The sequence below is a fragment of the Natator depressus genome, chromosome 2, assembly GCF_965152275.1.
Source record: "Natator depressus isolate rNatDep1 chromosome 2, rNatDep2.hap1, whole genome shotgun sequence".
Lineage (NCBI taxonomy): Eukaryota > Metazoa > Chordata > Testudines > Cheloniidae > Natator > Natator depressus.
The window spans coordinates 181055216-181077940 of NC_134235.1; the positions used below are offsets into that span (position 1 = coordinate 181055216).

General features: G+C 46.6%; 1 protein-coding gene and 1 long non-coding RNA gene across 3 annotated transcripts in view; one reads left to right on the plus strand and one right to left on the minus strand.

The window, feature by feature from the left end:
- PDCD6IP (programmed cell death 6 interacting protein) overlaps positions 1 to 3000 on the minus strand; it is a 51995-nt gene extending 48995 nt beyond the window's left edge. For both annotated transcript variants that reach the window (XM_074945429.1, XM_074945430.1), the window contains exon 1: positions 2712 to 3000. In XM_074945429.1, the coding sequence (XP_074801530.1) occupies positions 2712 to 2917 (206 nt within the window). In that variant the 5' untranslated portion in view covers positions 2918 to 3000. The remainder of the gene's footprint in view (positions 1 to 2711) is intronic.
- On the plus strand, positions 2357 to 22313 carry LOC141982907 (uncharacterized). The gene is made up of 3 exons (XR_012638238.1): positions 2357 to 2407; positions 20936 to 21101; positions 21700 to 22313. It is a non-coding gene; the product is annotated as an uncharacterized LOC141982907 (long non-coding RNA).
- The last annotated feature ends 412 nt before the right edge of the window (positions 22314 to 22725 follow it).

Here is a 22725-nt window from a genome sequence, read left to right on the forward strand (position 1 = left end):
TAGAGAGAGCTTGTGGTAAGCGGTAATTGCTGACAATATGCTGTTCATAGCCCTTGTAGAGAAAGTTTCCCTTGGTGTGATCTTTGTGGGGTCACTTAGGTTTTGTGGACAAAGTTCATTGGTGGAGTGGCACTGTGCCCAAAGATCTGTAAGAAAGGTGGCAGAGGGGATAAGAATTTATATATGAAGAAATGCCTTTTCTATAGAGATTAAGATGAATGTCCTAACCTCTAATATGCAGGTCTGTATTAACAGATGCCACAGGAATACTGCTACCGTTTTTCAGTATTTCAACCTAGCTATAATTCTTCTGCTCTTCTATGTGAGTTGGGAAGCTATTGGGTTTTTTGTGTGGCTAAGTTAAAGCATCAGTGTAGACATTACCATTCATTATATTGCCAGATCTGGCCTCCTCCAGCATCCCACAACGCACACCATAACTGCTCTGCTCACTGTTTTGCACTCAGCTGCCCTACAGGCCTGCACCCCTCCCAGGCCCGCTGACCAGGGCGGGGGGGGGGGGCGCGGAGGGAGGGGAGAATTGCCAAGAGGCCCAGGCCATTTGAAAAGGCCAGAGGGCCCCAAGCCACTGCCACAGTAGCAGCAGCAGGCCCTTTTAAATCGCCCAGCCTGGCTGCCCTAGGAGCTCACGGGGTGGTACCAGCAGCAGTGAAGGCAACCAGGGCTGGCATGTAGAAGCCCAGCCATACCGGCAGCAGCTTGCTGGGCACCAGCCAGCGCAGGCGGCAGCACCGCCCAAATGTCAGGCAGACTGTTTAGGCCTGGTCCCTCCCCTTTCAAAGTTCTGGGAAGCCCTGACAGCTGAGCATACAATTCAAGCAGCAAAGAGCAAATCATTATCATGGAATTCTCCCCCTCCCCCGCCCACTAGGAACACAGCAGCAGGCATTAAGGGGGAAGGTGGGGACTGATGAACTCAGCTGCCCTGCATCTAGCTATGTATACATGCGCCCCTCCCCTTTCAAAGCTCCAGGAAGCTCTGACATTTCTCAGAGTGGAGAGCTCACAGAGCTGCTGAGGATGTTGCTCCCAGCAGCTGAGGACACTGTGGGAAAACTCAGAGGGAATCACAGAACCATAGGCAGGCAGAGAGGGATGCTGCTAGGGGGAGAAGTGTCCACATACTGTTTCTGTCTCTCCCCACACACACCAGTCCCTGTCACACTCTCCCCACACACACTTCAGTTGAATGCGGCTGGCAATCTACTAGAATGCCCATGGAAGGATGGGATTGAGAAACCTGCATCATGTGATGTGGTACCTTCCCCAGGAGGCATTGCAAACCCTTCCCAAAGCACCCTGCGGCCCCCTTACATGAGAGTCTGGTGAGTTAGACTCAGGTTCTTTCATTTACTTCCCTCCCTCTGAGATTTCATTGGGTACTTTCAGAACAAAGTACACAAAACACCCTGGGGTACTGATTTCTCCTTTACTATTTTGTAGTGTAAGCCTTAGGTTGGTCTAATTCACATTTCAGAGCTCTATTGCTCATATAGGCCCTTTTACAATACCTTTCGCCTGTGTAACCAGACAGTATAACTTGCTCTCCTGGCTGTCAAAGGAGCTTACTATTTGGGATATTTCTGAGATCTTAATACAGGGATTTTGCACCATTAATGCAACACTAACAATTTGCCAAAGGGCTTCCCACCATTCCTTCAATTTAGCAATACCTGTGTCACAAACTACAAGTCCCAGCATGCATGGTATCATTTGGCACGCTGAAACCTGTAATCAACACCCACATCGGTGTTTCCCAAGCAAACTGTGCCTAATCCAGTGGGGATGGAGCGCTTCCATGGGTAAAGGCGCAGGTGGGCAGCACAGCATCCCCAACAGCTGGGCACAGAAGCAGCTCAGGTGTACAGCGCTGCAGGGTAGACGCAGCAGCGCAGCTGCCCACGGTTCCTGTTTCTCCTTTGCCACTCACCTAGAGTGCAAGAGTCCCGGCACAACAGAGCCAGACTCCCCTCACACCCAGCAGCGCACACACGCGCGCGCTGCTTGGGAAGCCGGGAAGGGGCGCAATACACACAAGTTAGGAAGCAACAAACGCGACAGAAGCGAGGAGCAGGAAAACAGGAGGCGGCGACGTGAAAACCGCTCAGCTCACGGCACGAGACGACGCGGGCCGGGGGGAGCTGCAAGCCACAGGAAAGGGGCAGTAAGGTCCGGGACTACCGCCTGCGGCAACGGGCCGGAGACAGCGGGCGGAGAGCGGCGCCGCCAGCGCCCACGGGCTGCCCCGCTCAGGCCACCGGCCTGGTGGGGCCGCCCGCGCGACGCGACGCCGCCTCGCCTCCCAGCACGGCCACGGTGCCCCGGCGAGATGGGCGGGCCTCTGACGTCACGCAGGAGACGCCCAGGCGGCGCGAGCACATCCCAGGTAAGAAACCGCCGCCCCGTGAACGCAGCCGGGGTGGGGGGCAGAAACCCCACCAGCCCACAGCGACGCGGGGCCTCGCGGGGAAACACCGAGTCCGCTCTGCAAGGGCTTCCCACCGGTAACCCTACCGCCTACCACCCCCCACCCGTCCACTGGAGTTCCTGCCCGCCCGCACAGCCGCCGCCGCCGGCCTCTCCGCCCGGCTGGCGCACAGCGCCGACCTGTCCGGCCGGGGCCGGGGCCGGGGCCGGGCGTCGCTCTCCTCCCCCGCTACCGTGGAGCCCGCGCGCGCTCCCCGCCTCACCGCATCAGCGTCTCGAGCGAGCTCTCGTGCTTGTCGAGCGGGCGGCCGACCGCGCTCTTGCGCAGCTTATTGAGCTCCTCGGCCGCGCGGCAGTGCTCGGCCTGCGCGTCCCCGGCCGGGTAGGTCTGCTGGATAAACTTGCAGAGCGGCTTGGCCAAGTCCACCTCGGAGGCCTTCTTCGACTGCACCGAGATAAAGGTCGCCATGTTTCCTTCCTGCTGCCTGCGCTTGGTGGGCCTGTCTGTCCGCCCGCAGCAGTACAGAGAACTGCCCGCTCCCGCCCGCAGCAGAACAGAGAACTGCCCGCGCCCACCCGCTGCACTTCCGGGATCTGCGCAAACTCTGACCTCAGCACCTCACGTCAGTCACGCGCCTTCCCCCTCCCTAACTCCGCTCGGTTCTCCTTAGCCCCGCCCCTCAACGTCATCGTCGAGCTCTCTTTCCCAGCCCCACCCACTTCCCCTCCTTACTCGCCTCGCCCCCGCGCCTCAAATTCTTCTCCCTCCCTCTATAGCCCCGCCTCTCTGTCTTTGCTGGCGTCTCGCCCCAACCACTCAATGGTCGTTCAGGGATAGGTGCCTGCGCAGTGGCGCTTCCCTTCTGCTCACCTGTTCTCCGTAAGCCAGGGCGGGCGGAGCTGAGTAGAGCGACGCAGGCTGCGTAGCTCTTTTGTGAGCTAAAGGAAAGCTAGACCCTGGCATTATTCTTACACGGTTGTTCTCGTGCCCTCCCCACGCCCCTATGTTGTTTGTTTCATCTACTTTTATGTTTCTTAAATAAGATTGTAAGCTGAGTGTTTCTTACTAGATGGGCCTTGGTCTGTTGAGTGCTAGTGTAATGCAACTAATAAAACTGAAGGTATTTTTATTTTAAATTTTTTTTTCTACATTATTTACTATATTAGAGAAGGAGCTGGTAATGACTTATATTTAGATTGTCTAACACTTTTCATTAAAAATATTCTTGCAATCTTTTTTTGAGACACTCTAACAACTCTGTCCATTGTTTGCAGTTGGCTTCAAAATTCAGCAGGGAAACAAAGCCTCAAGTTAGAAATATGCCTTCCCACTACCCCCACCCTTTGAAATTTCATTCTGGTTTGGCTGAGTTATAAACTTTTGAAAATCACCATTTCACTTCTCAGGTTTCAGAGTAACAGCCGTGTTAGTCTGTATTCGTAAAAAGAAAAAAGAAAAGGAGTACTTGTGGCACCTTAGAGACTAACCAGTTTATTTGAGCATGAGCTTTCGTGAGCTACAGCTCACTTCATCGGATGCATGGCCTTCTGTCTTCACTTCTGTCTTTCAGAACATTTTGACAGCACACTAAAATAACAACAGAAACATTTTACCCTGTCTACCCAGCACACTAAACTGTGAACACCTGGAAGCTGCTGGAGCAGCAAAGGGTGGGGGAAAGAACCCAAATGGGCTCTCAGAACCCAACCCCAGCCTATGATTCCAGCATCCCATCACATTCCATCCCCTCCGCTTGAGACACCACATGAGTCAGAATGTCTCCTAGCTCCCATCAGGAGAGACAGCTGGGCCAGGCTCCCCAACATAACCCCCAGGACCTAGCATGTAATCCCACCAGTTCATCTCCATTCAGGGAACATCATATAGATCAGGATGTCTCCTATTATCTAGTTGAAGGGAAGGGAAATACTGGGCTGGGTTGGGCTTCCCTTAACCACCACTGAATGGAGTATATGGCACCAGTAGCTCACCCCCAGCTCCCACTGGGATAGTAGTCTTCTTCTGCTCCCAACTAATAGTCCTGTAGTTTGAGTAGTAGCTATCTGTGCTGAAGGTTCATGGTTTAAATACTGCTGATAGGGGAAGGGGGGAGATTGTTACAGTGATATGTAACATAATTTTTTGTTATATTTTTCCTTTTAAAAAAAACTATAAAATTACATGTAAAATTAAAAGAAAGTTATTTAAAGCTGCAAAGTCAAGCACTCAAAAGATAGGAAATACCAGAATTCCAGTTGCTCATGCAACTTTAATTTGCTTTCCTTGTGCATATGCACTATTATACAATCTTTAACTACATGATCACATGCAGTTTTTTCTCAGGACTCCTGCCTAATTCAGTGCAAAGGTTGGACACATGATGAGGCAGAATTAAGTATGCACAAGCAATCAGAAATCTGGCATTTCCTAATTTAACATCACTTGACTTTACAATCTAAATAACTTTATTTTAGCATATGTTTTGTATGCAATTATTATTAGTTATTTATCCAGCACCATAAGTGGGCATGATGCTTTCTTTACAGACGAGTAAAAGACAATGGGCCCAATCCTGCATCTACTGAATTCAGTGTGAACTGTGATACTGATGTGATGCTGGCAGACCAGGTGCCAGTTCATGCCAAGGCCCAGGCATGACAAATGCATAAATGGTTTACCTGTGGGTTAGTATTAGGGCTGTCAAGCGATTAAAAAATTAATCGTGATTAATCGCACTGTTAAACAATAATAGAATATTGTTGAATGTTTTCTACATTTTCAAATATATTGATTTCAATTACAACACAATACAAAAAGAAAAGGAGTACTTGTGGCACCTTAGAGACTAACCAATTTATTTGAGCATTTAGTCTCTAAGGTGCCACAAGTACTCCTTTTCTTTTTGCGAATACAGACTAACACGGCTGTTACTCTGAAACACAATATAAAGTGTACAGTGCTCACTTCGTTTTTTATTACAAATATTTGCACTGTAAAAAACAAAAGAAAGAGTATTTTCAAATCACCTAATATAAGTACTGTAGTGCAATCTTTTTATCATGAAAACTGAACTTACAAATGTTGAATTATACCTCTACCCCGATTATAACGTGGTCCTCGGGAGACAAAACTGATTTTGCCCCCCCCCTTTCCTTGTTCCCTGACCGCCCCCTCCAGAGACCCCCATTCCTAATCACCCCCAGGACCCCACCCCATACCCAACCCCCCTGCTCCCTGTCCCCTGACTGCTCTGACCCCTATCCACACCCCCAGTGGTGGAGTGGAGCGGGCTGGGGCTGGGCTGCTCTGCTTCCGCTGCTGCCGGTGAGTGTGGGCGGGGATCCCTTCCCCCAAACCCTCTCCCCCGAGCGACACGGCTGGGGCCGGGGCGAGGGAAGAGGAGCGGGCTGCTCCCGGGCCTCCGCTAATCCCCTGGGCCACTCTGGGACTGTGGGGCCCCCAAAAGTGCCCCCCCCAGCTTCTGCCTCCCAGACCCTGTAGGGGGGAAGCCCCTGACCACCCCCGAGACCCTCTGCCCCTTATCCAACCCCTCATCCCTGGCCCGGCACCCTTAACACGCTGCTGAGAGCAGCGTGTCGGAGCTTTACCGCGTTGTATGCGAACCCGCGTTATATCGGGTTGTGTTATATTGGGGTAGACGTGTATGTACAAAAAAAATGCATTAAAAATAAAACAATTTAAAACTTTAGAGCCTACAAGTCCACTCAGTCCTACTTCAGCCAATCACTCAGACAAACAAGTTTGGTTACATTTCCAGGAGATAATGCTGCCCGCTTCTTGTTTACGTCAACTGAAAGTGAGAACAGAGGTTTGCATGGCACTGTTGTAACCGGCGTCACAAGATATTTACATGCCAGATGCGTTAAACATTCATATGTCCCTTCATGCTTCAACCACCATTCCAGAGAACATGCGTCCATGCTGATGATGGGTTCTGCTTGATAACAATCCAAAGCAGAGCAGACCGATGCATGTTCATTTTCATCCACCACAGAAGGTTGATGCCACCAGCAGAAGGTTGATTTTCTTTTTTGGTGGTTCAGGTTCTGTAGTTTCCGCATCTGAGTGTTGCTCTTTTAAGACTTCTGAACGCATGCTCCACATCTCGTCCCTTTCAGATTTTGGAAGACACTTCAGATTCTTAAACCATGGGTCGAGTGCTGTAGCTACTTTTAGAAATCTCACATTGGTACCTTCTTTGCATTTTGTCAAATCTGCAGTGAAAGTGTTTGTAAATCAAACAACATGTGCTGAGTCATCATCCGAGACTGCTGTAACATAGAATATATGGCAGATTGCAGGTAAAACAGAGCAGGGGACATACAATCTGCCCCAAGGAGTTCAGTCACAAATTTAATTAATTTTTTTAACGAACATCAGCATGTCTTCCAAAATGTTGGCTGAGCCATGAAGGGGCATACGAATGTTTAGCATATCTGGAACATAAATACCTTGCAACGCCGGCTACAAAAGTGCCATGTGAATGCCTATTCTCACTTTCAGGTGTCGTAAATAAGAAGCAGGCAGCAGTATCTCCAGTAAACAAACTCGTTTCTCTTTGCAATTGGCTGAACAAGATGTAGGACTGAGTGGATTTGTAGGCGCTAAAGTTTTGCATTGTTTTGTTTTTGAGTGCAGTTATGTAACAAAAAAAATTTACATTTGTAACTTACACTCTCATAATAGAGATTGCCCTATAGTACTTGTATGAGGTGAATTGCAAAATATTATTTCTTTTATAATTTTTACAGTGCAAATATTTGTAATAAAAATAATATAAAGTGAGCACTGTACACTTTGTATTCTGTGTTGTAATAGAAATCAATATATTCGAAAATTTATAAAAACATCCAAAAATATTTAATACATTAATACAGGAAAAACAACATTAATTAAGGTAAAGTGCTGGTCCTGCACACAAGATGGACCACTGAAGGCAAATGAGGCATTGTGTAGCATTAAAGGACAGAGATCTTATTGATTGTATTTCCTACTCCCCATCCCATCAGCTTAGATTCTGGGTTGAAGGGGATAAAAATCTCCAACAAGGAGAAACTGGGATCTTTATGCTGTCTGAACTCTGGGGGCAAAGATTCCAAAACATAAGCAAGAGATCCCCATGCTGCATGGGTCAGCCCTAAAGGACATACAGAGCTGCTTATAAAAAAGCTTATATTACCTTTTTAAATCTAAGACTACTCATTTGTATGTGTATGGTTCCTGTTTTAACCTTGTAAATAACTTCCTTATTTATTTTCTTATTGTTAATAAATTTTTAGTTAGTTTATTACAGGATTGACTATAGACATTGTCTTTGGTTTGAGATCTGAGTACAATTGACCTGGGGAAAGTGACTGGTCCTTTGGGACTGGGAGTAACCTGAATATTGTTTTGGTTTGTGGTGTAAAGTGACTGTCTGTCACACAGTCCAGCTTGCCTGGGTGGCAAGATAAACTGGAAAGCCCAAGGGGACTGTCTGTGACCCCATGGTAAGACTGTTACTGGGTTGGTGAAGTCTAATTGTAGAAAGAAGGGACAACTGGTTTGGAGTTTCTGTCCTGCTTTTTGACTGTGTCCCCTGAGGATTGCATTCACAGTCATGAGCCACTCCCGACAGCGTGACAACTGACTTCAGTGGGAGTAGGATTAAGCCAAATGTCCCTGCCTCAAAGAGTTTGCTATCTAAGTCCCCAGTCCTGCAAATGCTCATAATGTGCCTTATTACTGACAGTGGCTTTATTGGAATCAGTGGGACTACTCATGGTAATGTAGCTCTCTACGCTTAGTAGTAAGTTTTTCCAGGACTGGGACTTAAATTAGTATATGCCATGATGAAGAAAAATAAATGTTGAAAGGGCGGGGAGGGCAAAGGGCAAAAACTACAGCAATGAGATCATGCATTGCTTTCGAGCCCTAGTGACCTTTTGCTGGACATTGCTTGACTAATCCATTCAGTGGTTAGTATTCCTAAATCCCTCCCGACAGAACCACATAAATTATATTAGATGATAGTATAAATCACTAGAGCTTCAGACAAACCTATATACCGACACACGCTTTGCTCCCTTGCCATGGATTTATTAATACTTCTTTACACTTCTGTAGTGCATTCTTTCTCAAAGAATTTCAAAAATCTCAAAGAATTTTACAAACAATGATTTGCCAATTGCCTCCTAACACCTCTGAAACTATAAGTTTCAGAGTAGCAGCCGTGTTAGTCTGTATTTGCAAAAGAAAAGGAGTACTTGTGGCACCTTAAAGACTAACCAATTTATTTGAGCATAAGCTTTCGTGAGCTACAGCTCACTTCATCGGATGCATTCAGTGGAAAAAAAAAAGTGTTATATAAGTGTTATTCCCAATTTACAGATGGTTAAGCAAGACACAGGGAGTACATCTACACAGAAGCTGGGAGGTGTAATTCCTAGCTCAGGTAGACATCCACATGCTAGCTCTGCTTCAGCTAGCACCCTAAAATGGTAACTTGACCATGGAAGTGCAGGCAGCAACTCAGTGTAGCCAAGCAAGTACAATCCTGTCTGAGACCGTAGGTATATACTCAGGCAGCAAGCCTATGCCACCAATCATGCTACCATGGCTGTGCTGCTATTTTTAGGCACTAGCTCAAGCAGAACTAGTGTGTGTATGTCTACCCAAGCTGGGAATTACAACTCCCAGCTGCTGGGTAGACATACCCTGGGAGATTAAGAACTTTCCCAAAGCCACACACTTACAAACAGAATTCAAATCTTCTGACTCAGAGTCTTATGCTTTAAACAATAGACCATATTTCCTTTTTTTAAAAGATTATATATACTAGAATTAAATGCAAATTTATCATGGGACCTGGTTACAACACAGTCTTTTCCTAAAATAATTAAAAACTGTGCTGGTTTTTTGCAGCACAAACAGGATTTAAACATGTTTTTAGCATTATGCCAGAGCCATGGATACAGTGAATTTTAGTGTAGATCAATCATTAGATGTCCCCAGATCTCCTGTCTTCCTCCCCCAACCTAAATTATGTATAAAGAGACCACAGACCAAAGTGGTCTCAAGTGTTCTGGCCTTTTTGAAAGACAGATTTGGTTCTCATCTGAAGAAGTGGTTTTTTTACCCAAGAAAGCTTATGCCCAAATAAATCTGTTAGTCTTTAAGGTGCCACCGGACTCCTTGTTGTTTTTGTGGATACAGACTAACACGGCTACCCCCTGATACAAGAGAAATAAGGCATCAGGACTGGCACATTTCCACCAAACAAGGGGGTCCTAGCTGCAGACAGGACAGATTGGGGGATTGTGACAAGTCTGTCACGCTAGATTCAGATTCATTCCAGTATCCCAGAATTAATGGGTGCATGAAGCCTTTGGGAGCTTGGTCACAATAACCAAAATGAGCTACCCATAGTCAGACTCTACACTGAGTGTTCTAAAAGGCTGTGAAAATAAATGAAAATAGGGTGGGGTGCTTTTTACACAAGATTCTTCCTGGTATTTTCTTGCCTTCTCCCAGCAAAGAGCATATGTCTTCTACTGCACATTATTCAATAATTCATGACAGACTGCCCAGCCGTACTATATTGACAGTTCCTGCATTTAGAGCGCATCTCTCTCTTCTTTCTACTCAGAGTGAAAGAATGTTTAAACCTGTCCTTGACAATCCTAAAATGGCATCTATACATTACATAGGGACCTTGTTCCCCCTTCTATACTACCATACAACTGGTATTTGAAGGAAGCTGGGTGGATAGGGGAAGGGGATGTGGCTAGTGGAATTGTAACTATGAAGATCTATTGACCAAAACATTTGTGGAAGATGGGTGTGGGGATTGTGTCTGAAGCTACAGAAGCATAAGAACATAGGAATTGCCATATTGGATCTGACTACCATGGCCCATCTACTCCAGATGTTTCAGAGGAAGGTGTAAAATTCTCATAGTGTATGAGTGCAATTTATTTCTAACCCCAGGAGGTTACTGTTCTGTAGCATGAGGGACCTGTAGCCCAGAGGAAGAGTCTATCACTTCTTCTTCCACAAAGCCCGTTTACTTATGGTTTTCACAGAACACAAGATTTGCCCATAAGGAATTATAAATCCTCTTTCACTGCATTTTTAATTGATATTTATTATTGTTTTATAGTACTCAAAGGTATACTCAGCACTTAACAGGAGACAATAAGATTGCAAGCTCTTCAAGGCAGGGACCATGCCTACCTGCGTTTGTACAGAACCTAGCATAATGGGTATGTCTACACTGCAATTAAATATCCATGGCTGGCCCGTGTCAGCTGACTCAGGTTCACAGGGCTCGGGCTATGAGGCTGTAAAGTAGTGATCTAGACACACAGGCTCAGGCTGGAGTGGAGACTGAGCTCTGGAACCTCGCAAGGAGGGAGGGTCCTAAAGCCCAGGCTGCTGTCTCAGCCCAAACATCTATAACACAGTTAAACAGCTCCGCAGCTTGAGTCCCGCTAGCCTGAGTCAGCTGACATGGGTCAGCCACAGGTGTTTAATTGCAGTGTAGGTATACCCGATGAGGCCCCAATTCTCCATACTACCACCATAGAAATGCTAAATAATAAGGCATGTTCCCTTTTCCAAAGGGTTTCCAGTCTAAATACAGGATGTGATCTGAGTCAGGAAAACAAGTTGGAGAGACAGGGGTGTAGCAAAATAGGGATCAGAGCAGTATGATCATGTGGTTACTTAGGTTAAGCACATATACATCATGGTAGTTCAGATAAGTTTTTCTTTTTTATACGATTCAAAACTAAAAAAGGTAATAAATTTTCTCGACGTGTTTATTGTGAGCATTGCACAAAAGGCAAATTTTCAGGATAGATTTAAATGAGGAGAGGCTGCTGACTTTGTGAACTGGAATATGAAGGGCATTGCAGGGTATGATGTGAGAAAAAGGTGCAGAGATGCTTGTTGGAGATATAAATGAAGGGGAGCAAAGTGGACTGGAGAATGAAGCAATAAAAAACTAGATCAGGTAGGGGGGAAGAGGTGGAGTTATACAGCACCTTGAAAGTCAGGATAAGATGTTTATATTTGATACAATGGAGCCATTGGAATAATTCAAAAAACAGGGATGATCTGGTACAGATAGATGGGTTAGGAAAATAATTTTATCTGCTGCATTTTGAATGGAGTGGAGCAGGAATCAAAGAGTCATACATTGACAATGATATTTACATGAAATAATTCAAAAATATTAGCTATAAACAGAATTGTTTCTAAACAGAATGTTGCTCAAAGTGTTCTATGAGGTGTCAGTAGCCTCCAGAGGCAGGCAGTATTACTGATTAGGTTACCGCAATGCCTGCATTTGTTATTCAAATTCGCTATGTACTGCGGATTCAAAAATACAGGAAAAGTAGCTCTTCATTAAATCACAAATCCAGCTGTAATCTTGGGTCTCTGTAAACTAATACAATCTAATTTATTTTTAAAATACTTAAAAAGAACAACCTATTCAAAAGATTTGTAGTGAAACCGTGTCAAACTCAGGTTCTTTTAATTTGTTTTTGTTTTGTTTTGCATACTCTTAAACAGCAACAAAGTAAGTACTGTACTCTTTACTGTTCTGATACAGTATTTCATACAGTCTCCATATTTTCATACAAAATTTACAAACCAAAAACCTGGTGGAGGACAGCAACAGTTTTCAGCTTAATTAGAAATAATTCAGGCAGGTACTGTCAAACACAGCGTAGTTTTTTGCAAATGTCCATATAAAATGCAAATCTGTTTCTTAAAACAAAGGATTTGGATAAACCTATTTGTAATTAGTTGTACTGATCTGATCTGATATTTGCTCCATACTAGTGAAGGATCACATTCTTCCCTCTGATACGCATGTCCAACTTAAATGGAGTCAATGAAGGACTTGTCTACGTGGGGAGTTATCAGGAAATTATACTAGCATAAGGCAAGGTGTGAATCTATACTGCAGGAGTTATACTGGTATAAATTCAAGTTAATTAATTAAACTGTAAAAAGGCCACTTTTATTCCGAAAGAGAGCATCCACATGGGGAGTAGTACACCAATAACTACTGCAGTATAGATTGACTGCTGGCATAACCCCGTAGCGTAGACTGAACCTACAATGATGGAAGGGGTTTTTCCATCACTTGAGAGAAACTGTCTTTACATATGTTAAAGGCTAATATAAAGAGGAGAACGATCAATTGTTCTCCATGTCTTCTGAAGATAGGACAAGAAGTAGTGGGCTTAATCTGCAGCAAGGGAGATTTAGGTTAGATGTTAGGAAAACTTTCTAAACTACAAGGATTGTTAAACTCTGGAATAGGCTTCCAAGGGAGATTGTGGAATCCCTGTCTTTAGAGGTTTTTAAAAATAGGTTAGACAAACAGCTGTCAGGGATGGTTTAGGTATACTTGGTCCAGTATGTGTATATGTGTGTGTGTGTGGGGAGGGGCTGGACCAAATAACTTATTGAGGTCCTTTCCAGACCTGCATGTCTATGATTCTATGATCCTGGCCTATAAACATCATATGAAAATCTCAATGGGGCTTGGCTAATATTAGCAATGTTAGTGCAAGGAAGCTAGGATGCAAATTGTTCTATGAGCTTGGAAGGCTATGCCTGTACCTACTGCATGTACTCACAGCAGTCTGACCTGCCCTGGTTTTGTTTTGTTTTAAGCTGAACTTTCACTATGCTACATAGTGTCTTATATGTGCACTAAGATTTCTTAAATGAGTAACCTTTAAAGGAAAATATTTCAATTTTCTTATCTGTGAGCTTCTCCTGAATCTAAAGGAGCGACATGATTTGTTTTTACAAAGACTTCTTTTGTTTCCAGTGAGTAACATACAAAGCTCCAATATGGCACTCCTTTTAATACGGAACTAGCAATTCTTATTCAACTGTCACACTCATCAAGCACTTAGGCTTGGTCTACACTACAAAGTTAGGTCGACATAAGCTGCCTTGCATCGACCTAGTTGTGCATGTGTCTACTCTTAAATTTGTCTCCTACGTATGTAAGTGCCACGTTACAGCAACTCAGTAATACCACTTCCCTGAGCAGCATTGAGCCATGGTCAATCGACTAAGGTCAATGCAGCGCGAATGTAGATGCTACATTACTTATGTCAACCCTAACAGTCCTCCAACAGCTGTCCCACAATGGCTGATACTGACCACTCTGGTCACATCTGTGAACTCCACTGCCCAGGGGTCACAGAGAGTGGAAGGCACCCTTCCCCTTTAAAGCCCCATAAATTTTTTAAATTCCTTTTTCTGATTGTCCATCTTGGCAAGCACACCAAATAGCTGCCCAGCTGAGCATGCTGGCTATACACTCCGCACATGCTCCGGCCCGGAGTGGACAAGAGATATTGTATCTCCTGGGCCTGTAGGGAAAAGAGGCTATTCAAACACAATTACGGACTAGTAACGGAAATGTGGACATCTACAAACAGATTGCCAGGGGGACGCAGGAGAAGGGGACCAGCAGTAGTGCTGCATGAAAGCAAATGAACTGCATTGGGCATATCAGAACTAGGGAAGCCAACAGTGCTGAGCCACAGACCCGTTGCTTTTACGAGGAGCTGCATGTCATACTTGGCAGAGACCCCACCACCACCCCTCAGACCACCGTGGCTATCTCTGAGGAGCCCAAGTCACAGGCCTCCGGTGTGAAAAGTGAGGAGGAGAAGGTTGGGGGACATGCAGTCAGTGGGTCCAGCTATGCTGCGGACCAGGACCTGTTTGAAACTCCATCACAGTGCAGTCAGTCCCAGCAGTCAAGCATGGGTTAGTTGGATGCAGGGGAAGGAATCTCGACTAAGTGTGTAATTGTATTTCCTGTGACAAAGATGTACAAATGGCACCTCCAGCTTAACAGGACACAGCTATCGACTTTTCATTAATTTACTTGTTCTTGAAGAGGTAGCAGTACAACAAAGAGAGGTGGCTTGTTATCTGCTTTTCATTCCCCTGTAGAGTTAGGCAGGAGGGGGGCATGCAGAGCAGTTTGTTTATGTACACAGCCAGGGCCAGATTAACTTTTTGTTACAACAACAAAACCAAACTCAAGATTTATCAGAGCTGCGTACTTTCAACGCTACTTTTTTATAGTCCAGAATGCTGGGAAATGAGAAAGTATGACAAGTCCAAACAGTCTACATTCCCTACAACCTGCCTCAGAAAAATCCTTCCTATCTTTTGGCCGAAAACAATCTCAAACCAAGATCTATTCACACAGTGCAGCCAAAAAGATGTGGGCACCATCATCGCCAGGAGGTGTTGGAGATGTATTGGCCAACTGGTAGAAGTGCCAGGAACTTCATTTTTTAGCTACAGAATAAAGCTAAAACTAATATACTTCATGCTGTGCCTTTGATGTAGTTCCAGCTCCAGCTCCGGAGCACGCACAGAGTCGGCGCCTATGTATATATATATTTTAATTTATACTAGTGAACTGACTTGAAGTTTATATGCCATTACTGGATGTAATTGATTCCATTTAACCAATTCTAGCTGTCATCTATATCTTTTTCCTTTTATGAATAAACCTTTAGATTTTAGATTCTAAAGGATTGGCATCAGCATGATTTGTGGGTAAGATCTGATTTGTATATTGACCTGGGTCTGGGGCTTGGTCCTTTGGGATCGAGAGAACCTTTTTTATTTTACTGGGGTATTGGTTTTCATAACCATTTGTCCCCATAACGAGTGGCACTGGTGGTGATACTGGGAAACTGGAGTGTCTAAGGGAATTGCTTGTGTGACTTGTGGTTAGCCAGTGGGGTAAAACCAAAGTCTTCTGTTTGGTTGGTTGGTTTGGTTTGCCTTGGTGTGCATAGAAACCCCAGCCTTGGGCTGTAACTGCCTTGCTTTAAGCAATTTGTCCTGAATTGGCACTCGCAGTTGGGTCTCGCCAGAACCAGCATCGTTACAACAGGTTACGTGCAATAAACAATAATTCACGGAAACCCGTGACCTTGTCCCTGACTTTCACTAAAAATATCCCTGACAAAATGGGGGGGTGGGTTCAGCACTCACTGCTACTGGGGCTCCTGGGTTCCCCACTACTGCGGTGAGTGGGAGCTCTGGGGTCTCCCTGCCAATCAGGGCTGGGCTGCTGTGGGATCCCCTCATACCCCAGGGTGGCTGGGCACTGAGGGGGGTCCCCCGCCGCTCACTGTGGCTGGTAGCTGCAGGGTTCCCACCTCCACCTGCCACAGCTGGGCAGCTGCAGGGAGTTCCCCCGCTGCAGCTGGGCATCTATGGGTGGTTCCCCTGCCACCTCCCTTGGCTGGGCAGCTGCAGGGTCTCTCCACCAGCATGGGGTCTGGCAGCTGTAGAGGGGCTGGCGGAGAGCTCCAGCCCCCAGGGCAGAAAATTTCATGGAGGTCAATGGAAGTCATGGATTCTGTGACTTCCATGACATAATTGTAGCCTTAGGTATGGGCCCATTGTGGTTGGTTTAAACAATTCTATTTGACTAACCATTTAAAAATTTTACTATTACAAAAGCAGACAATATAAAGCCTAAAACAAACACCATTCATTCAAGTATATATAATTTTGAAAAAACATCTTGGAACCAACAAAATACATGCAAACAGCAATCCCATGATCTTCCATTATAACCTTTATTACCCCTTCTCATCCCTTTTCCTGATGTTAAAATGATAACTGTGCTATTAATGTTACCAGAGCCGTGCCTTGGGTATGGCGAATCAGGGCGACCGCCCTGGGCCCCGCGCTTTGGGGGGCCCTGCGCCTCGATAAAATCATGAGAAGGCAGGCAGGGAGAGGTGGCAGGAGGCGGGCGGGTGAGCGGAGTGAGGAGGCGAACTGGGAGGCGAGCGGCAGGTGGGCAGGGGGTGTTTGGAGGAGCCCCCCTACCAGAACCTCCCCCTCCCCCCAGCGCCTCCTGCCTGCCAGCGGGCCCCGCAAACCAGCACCTCCACTTCCCCCTCAGTGCCTACCGCCTGCCGTGGATCAGATGTTTTGTGGTGTCAGGAGGCGCTGGGGAGATGGGAGAGGAGTGAGGGCGCAGCATGCTCGCGGGAGGGGGCGGAACTGGGTGGAGAAGAGGGAGGGTGGGAGTGGGAAGAGGCGGGGCAGGGGTGAGGCCTTGGGGGAAAGGGTGGAGGGGGGGCAGGGCCTGGGCAGAGCTGGGGGGAGCCTCCACCGGCAGATTAGAAACTCGGTGCCTTTGTCCCTGGCCCCGCACCCTCCTAGGAATGGCCCTGAATGTTACACTAAACTCTGGGGTCTTTATTTATTTATTGAGCATTTACAGCAATATGCTGGACATTCAAATATCTTATGTTTTAACTTTTATTCCTAATGTTTAAAATTCACCTTGTGGCAGAGGGTCAGCACAGATGCTGTACAATAACTTAAATTTAACCCCTTGGGCCCTGATCCACAAAGGGACTTAGGGAGTGTGACACTGAGCATCTGAGAGCTTAACTTTTAGGGACCTAGAACAGGGGTTGACAAACTACGGCCCGTGGGCTGTGTCCAGCCCATCAGCTGTTTTAATCCAGCCCTCAAGCTCCAGCTGAGGAGTGGGGTCAGGGGCTTGCCCTACTCTGTGCATGCTGTGGCTCTGCGCGGCTCCTGGAAGCAGCGGCATGTCCCGCCTCCAGCTCCTACGCGTAGAGGTAGCCAGGGGGCTCCACATGCTGCCCCTGCCCCAAGCGCTGCCCCCGCAGCTCTCATTGGCCAGGAACTGTGGCCAATGGGAGCTGCAGAGGCGGTGCCCGCGGACAGGGCAGTGCGCAGAGCTGCCTGGCTGCACCTCCATGTAGTAGCTGGAGGAGGGACATACCGCTGCTTCCGTGAGCTGCTTGAAGTAAGTGCTGCCCAGACCCTGCACCCCTGACCCCCTCCCAGGCCCCAACCCCCTGCCCAAGCCCCGATCCCCCTTCTGCACCCCAAACCCCTCATGCCCAGCCCCACCCCAGAGTCTGCACCCCCAGCCAGAGTCCTCCTCCTGACACCCCAACCCCCTGCCCCAGCCCTGATCGCCTTCCTGCCCTCTGAACCCCTTGGTCCCAGCCCAGAGCACCCTCCTGCACCCCAAACCCCTCATACCTGGCCCCACCCCAGAGCCCACACCCCAGTCAGAGCCCTCATTCCCACACCCGCCGCGCCCCAACCCCCTGCCCCAGCCCTGTTCCCCCTCCCGCGCCTTGAACTCCTCATTTCTCACTGCAACCCCAATTTTGTAAGTATTCATGTCCCACCATACAATTTTCATACCCAGATGTGGCCCTCGGGCCAAAACGTTTGCCCACCCCTGACCAACAAGATCACAAGAACAACACTCTGATCCACAAAACTTGAGTGAGATGCCTACGCTTCTGTACAATGAATGGGGAAATATATGTGTCTTAGACTGTGATCCACAAAGTTTGAAACCATGTCTCTCTCATCAACAGAAGTTGGTCCAATAAAGGAGATTACCTCACCCACCTTGTCTCTCTAATATCCACAAAGCCAGCAGTTTAGGCAGGGGGCTGCCTAAACTAGCCAATAAGCGATGCTGCCCTGGGGGGGGGGGGGTGCTAAGCCACACCCCTCTCTTAGAGATAGGTACCTAAATCTGGCTGCAGGGAAGCTCTTATCTCTGCTTGCAATCCATTAACTGGGGGAAGGTATGCATTTGGCTGCCTAAGTTGTGGGCAGAGTCTGAAACAAAACAGCCCAGTGTGGAGGGAGGCAGGTCCTCCCTTATAACATCTAGCCTAATGGATAGGGTACTCATCGTGGATGGAGGAGGCATCCAGTTCAAGTTCTGTGCCTCCTAAGAGGGAGAATGGATTTGTTACCATTCAGGGAGTACCCTAATCACTGGACTACCAGATAGTCTGATATAGATCTCCTGCAATGTCTCCTATTGAACTTGTTTCACTTTAATTTAACAATTAAATATTAATTGGGCCAGAGAAAGAGTTAGAATGACTCTATAGCCTAGTAGTTAGTGCATTCACCTGCGAGGTAACGATTCTCTTTTCAAATCCCTTGTTCCCCTCAAGAGAAGGGCGGACTTGAACTGAGGGCCTCCCACATGCTGGGTGAGTACCCTATCCACTGGCTAAAGGTTACAAGAAAGGGTCCCTTGCCCCAGGCTGTTTTGTGTGATCTTGCCCAAGGGGTCTGATCTGCTACCTACTAGATCAGGCCCCTGCATATGACATATGTCCAAACACCTGTCTTCCCTGGTTTGCGAATTGCTCTGGGGCTTAGGCAGGAGGGAGGCAGCAGTAGGCATGCCCAGAGGAGGCAGAAAAATTTAGGCATTCAGTGAATTTAGGTGCTTACAGGTTTAGGTAGCTGCCAAGCAGTTTTGTGGATTGCAGTGGTGCCTAAAAACATGATGTAGGTGCCTAATTACCTTTGTGGATTGAACCTGAGGGCTAAGAGCCTGTGATCCTCCTCCAGCTGCAAAAACTGTCTCTTCACTATCTGACATTGAGTAGAGGGAAGTATAGCAATATGTGTGGGCCAGCGGTGAGGCACGGGATTTGTGTTCAGGTAAATCCCAGTGGCCCCACTGTGTTACACAAAGGGCTCCCATGAGTTATGGCTGCTACATCAGTCCACTGGCACTGTGGCATCACACTGCTGGCCAGGAGGTGGGAGTGACTCTCACTTCCCCACCCCATCTGTACTTCTCCCACACAGAGTGAGGTTGCATGGGTAAAGTGGGTTTCACTCAAGCTTAATGTAACTGAATTTTAAAGTGAGTTTTTTTCCTGAAAAGTGACTGCAAAAATAGCACTTTCTTACTCAGCAGATCTGCCCCTTGTCTGTATTCAGTCACATCTGCTTATGCGTGAAGGAGCAGAGAGATGGCTGCCAGGCACAGCAGGGGTTAAAGAAAACCTGTGGGTTCAGCTAGCCCCGCCCCATTATACCTGCAGCCAATGCCAGGCCTGGAAGAGGGAGAAAAGAAGGGAGGCCGGGTCAGTCAGGGGTTGACTGGTGAAGAGGTAGGAGCTCTCTCTGTGTCTGCTGAAGGCACGGATGCAACCTGCCTACCAATGCAGCCACTGCAAGCAAGCAACTCTTCCCCAGCAAAGGGGAATCTACTGCCAAGCCCCAACTGTGGGGAAACTGGACTATCAGGGCCGTGCCCCAAACTAAAGGACTTATGTAGGGAGCAGCTCAGACAACAGGTCCTGAGTCTCCTCCAGGCCCCCCACGATTGGGAGCAAGATGCATCTCCCCTGTCTAGGGGTGTGAGTGGCCCAGGACTCTTGAGCCAGGAGCTAAGGGAAAGGAGGGCAGGTCCCCCCTCCAGCCCCTAACCAATGATCGAGCCCCTAGGCTGCCCAGGCATTGAAGGCCCTACCACATTATGTCCATGACAAAATAGTTTTTTTACTACAATTAGCTCCTGTTTGTCCTGCAGAGCCAACCCAGCTGAAAGTGTGAACTGGACACTAAGCTCTTTAGCGCAGAGATTGTTTCATTTACTATGTTTGTGGAGCACCTAGTAAAATGGGTCCATGATCTAGTTGACCTCTAGGGACTAATGCAATGTTTGTATTAAATAATACAATCTTGTGTACAAAGTTGTTGACTAAATTCCAGTTACAAGACTAATTAACTGCACTTTTGTGAAATCTCATTGAATGCCATGGGATTCCATGTTTATTGTCTGTTTCCATGTCAAATGAGGCATTTACAAGCAAAAAGATTATTTTTCTTTCAACTGCCAGCCCTGCAAACTCTGACTGGAGTCTTTCATTCTCCTACATCAACAGCAGTAATAGACTGCAGGTCAAACTCTGCCCTCATTTTGCCATGCAGGCTGTAAAAGTTGTACAGTTAGAGTAGCCAGTAGAGGGAGCTCTCATGCAGCCAGATAAATTGAACACGAATGTTGAAAGCGTCAAGGAAAAGAATATAAAAGTTATGTAAGTCCCAAAGAATTCACTGTCAGCTTAAATTCAGTGCAAGATGTTAATGCACCTGAAGCTTAAAGCAAAATTCTGCTAAATTTATTATATATATTGCTTCAACAATAGAATTAGAGCAAAAACCTTTTTCTCTCGTTGGGACTCATCCTGCAACCCATGCTCACCTGAGTAATCCTTTCTCAAACAGTACTGTTCCTGTAAAGATTACTCAGGTGAGCAAGGGTTGCAGAATCTGGCCCTGTATAACAAGTAAAGCGATGGTATTGGCCCACAAAACTGATTACACACACACTTCCCCCGCCACTCTTATTTCTCAGCAATGGGGAGACTTGGTCATGTTGGATAAATCTCTCTACTCCATTTCAAGAACTGCGTAAGTATCAGTATCATGCATGCCAATGCACGCTCACTGGTTTCAGAAAACAGCAGATACATAATTAAGAATGTATAATCCCATATCACTTTGTATGTTAGTCATCACATACTGTACAAATGATGTATGCAAGACCTTAAAAACTAACATCCTGAATGTTTTAAATAGATCAGAGATTCTCAAACTGTGGTCCGCAAGCTTCATTCAGGTGGTCTCCGGATAGTTCTCTCTAAGGTGTGCACCTGGGCGGCTACACACAAGAGACTGAAGGGCCGCCCATCTAATTAGTGGCTCCAATTAGGTGCCTGGACCCTGGAGAAGATGGACATGTAAGGTGAGGAGGTGACCGGGGGGGGCGCAGTGGGTGAGAAAACGGGGTGGGGGGGAATTTAGAATGTGCAGGGCTACGGCGCCAGAGAAAGAGGCAACTTTCCCCAGCTCTAGGGCTGTGGCTGCTGGGCAGAGACCCGCCCCCTGCTTCCCAGCTTGGGGGCTGCCGCAGTGGGGGAGAGAGCCCCATCATCGCATTCGAAAGGCAAGACTACTGGTATTAAAATATGAGTTGTGTGCTTTTATTTATAGAACAAAAAAAGTTAATTATTACTTTTTTTTAATACATGGTGCTTTTATCAAAAGCAGTCCAGGGGTGGGAGGGGGGAGTTTGAGAACCACTGATATAGATGTTAAAGATTCCATGATACTTTTTGCAAGCATAGGGGTTTTGCTGGAGTCCTTGATGAAATTTTTAACATCCCCTAATGCTGTGCCGCATAGTGACTACTGACTGGCTCGTGCCTTTCACCCTCAGATTGTAGTAGTAGGATTTTATGTTTGTATTTTGTCTAATTTAGAATGAAGGCTTCTGCATTGTAATTTGATGTTCCTGTTCAAAATGTTCTGTGTAAATTAATTCTGTTTTGTGTGTGAATCAGGAATGGGTGTTAAGAGAAGTGTGAAAGCCATCACTGAACCAGCTGTTCTAGGGAGCACTGGAGACAGACGCAAGGGCACCAGGAGGCTGCAACACACCCCTATAGAAATGTCTGAGGAAGGCAGATTGACGACTCTAAAGATGAGACAGGCACCTATCAACGGGAAGAAGATAGCTGTGATCAAAACCAGCCTGGGATAACTCCCTGAGAGACTTGATGAAAGAACAAGATAAATGATGAGAAAGAAAATTTAAGAAAACAAGCACTTGTCAAACAACAGTTGATTACAGCATGATGGTGCAAAACTCATCAGTCCCAATGAAGGAAAATCACTATATAAACAAAAAGAAAAGGAGTACTTGTGGCACCTTAGAGACTAACCAATTTATTTGAGCATAAGCTTTCGTGAGCTACAGCTCACTTCATCGGATGCATACTGTGGAAAATACAGAAGATGTTTGTTTTTATACACACAAATCATGAAAAAATGGGTGTTTATCACTACAAAAGGTTTTCTCTCCCCCCACCCCACTCTCCTGCTGGTAATAGCTTATGTAAAGTGATCACTTTCCTTACAATGTGTATGATAATCAAGGTGGGCCATTTCCAGCACAAATCCAGGTCGTCCCCCCCCCCAAACAAACCCACTCTCCTGTGGGTAATAGCTTATCTAAAGTGATCACTCTCCTTACAATGTGTATGGCGTTCTGTTATTTTCTTTGTTAGGCCTGTCCTGTAGTAGGTGACTTCTGGGAACTCTTCTGGCTCTATCAATCTGTTTCTTCACTTCCGCAGGCGGGTATTGTAGTTGTAAGAATGCTTGATAGAGATCTTGTAGGTGTTTGTCTCTGTCTGAGGGGTTGGAGCAAATGCGGTTGTATCGCAGAGCTTGGCTGTAGACAATGGATCGTGTGGTGTGGTCAGGGTGAAAGCTGGAGGCATGTAGGTAGGAATAGCGGTCAGTAGGTTTCCGGTAAAGGGTGGTGTTTATGTGACCATCGTTTATTAGCACTGTAGTGTCCAGGA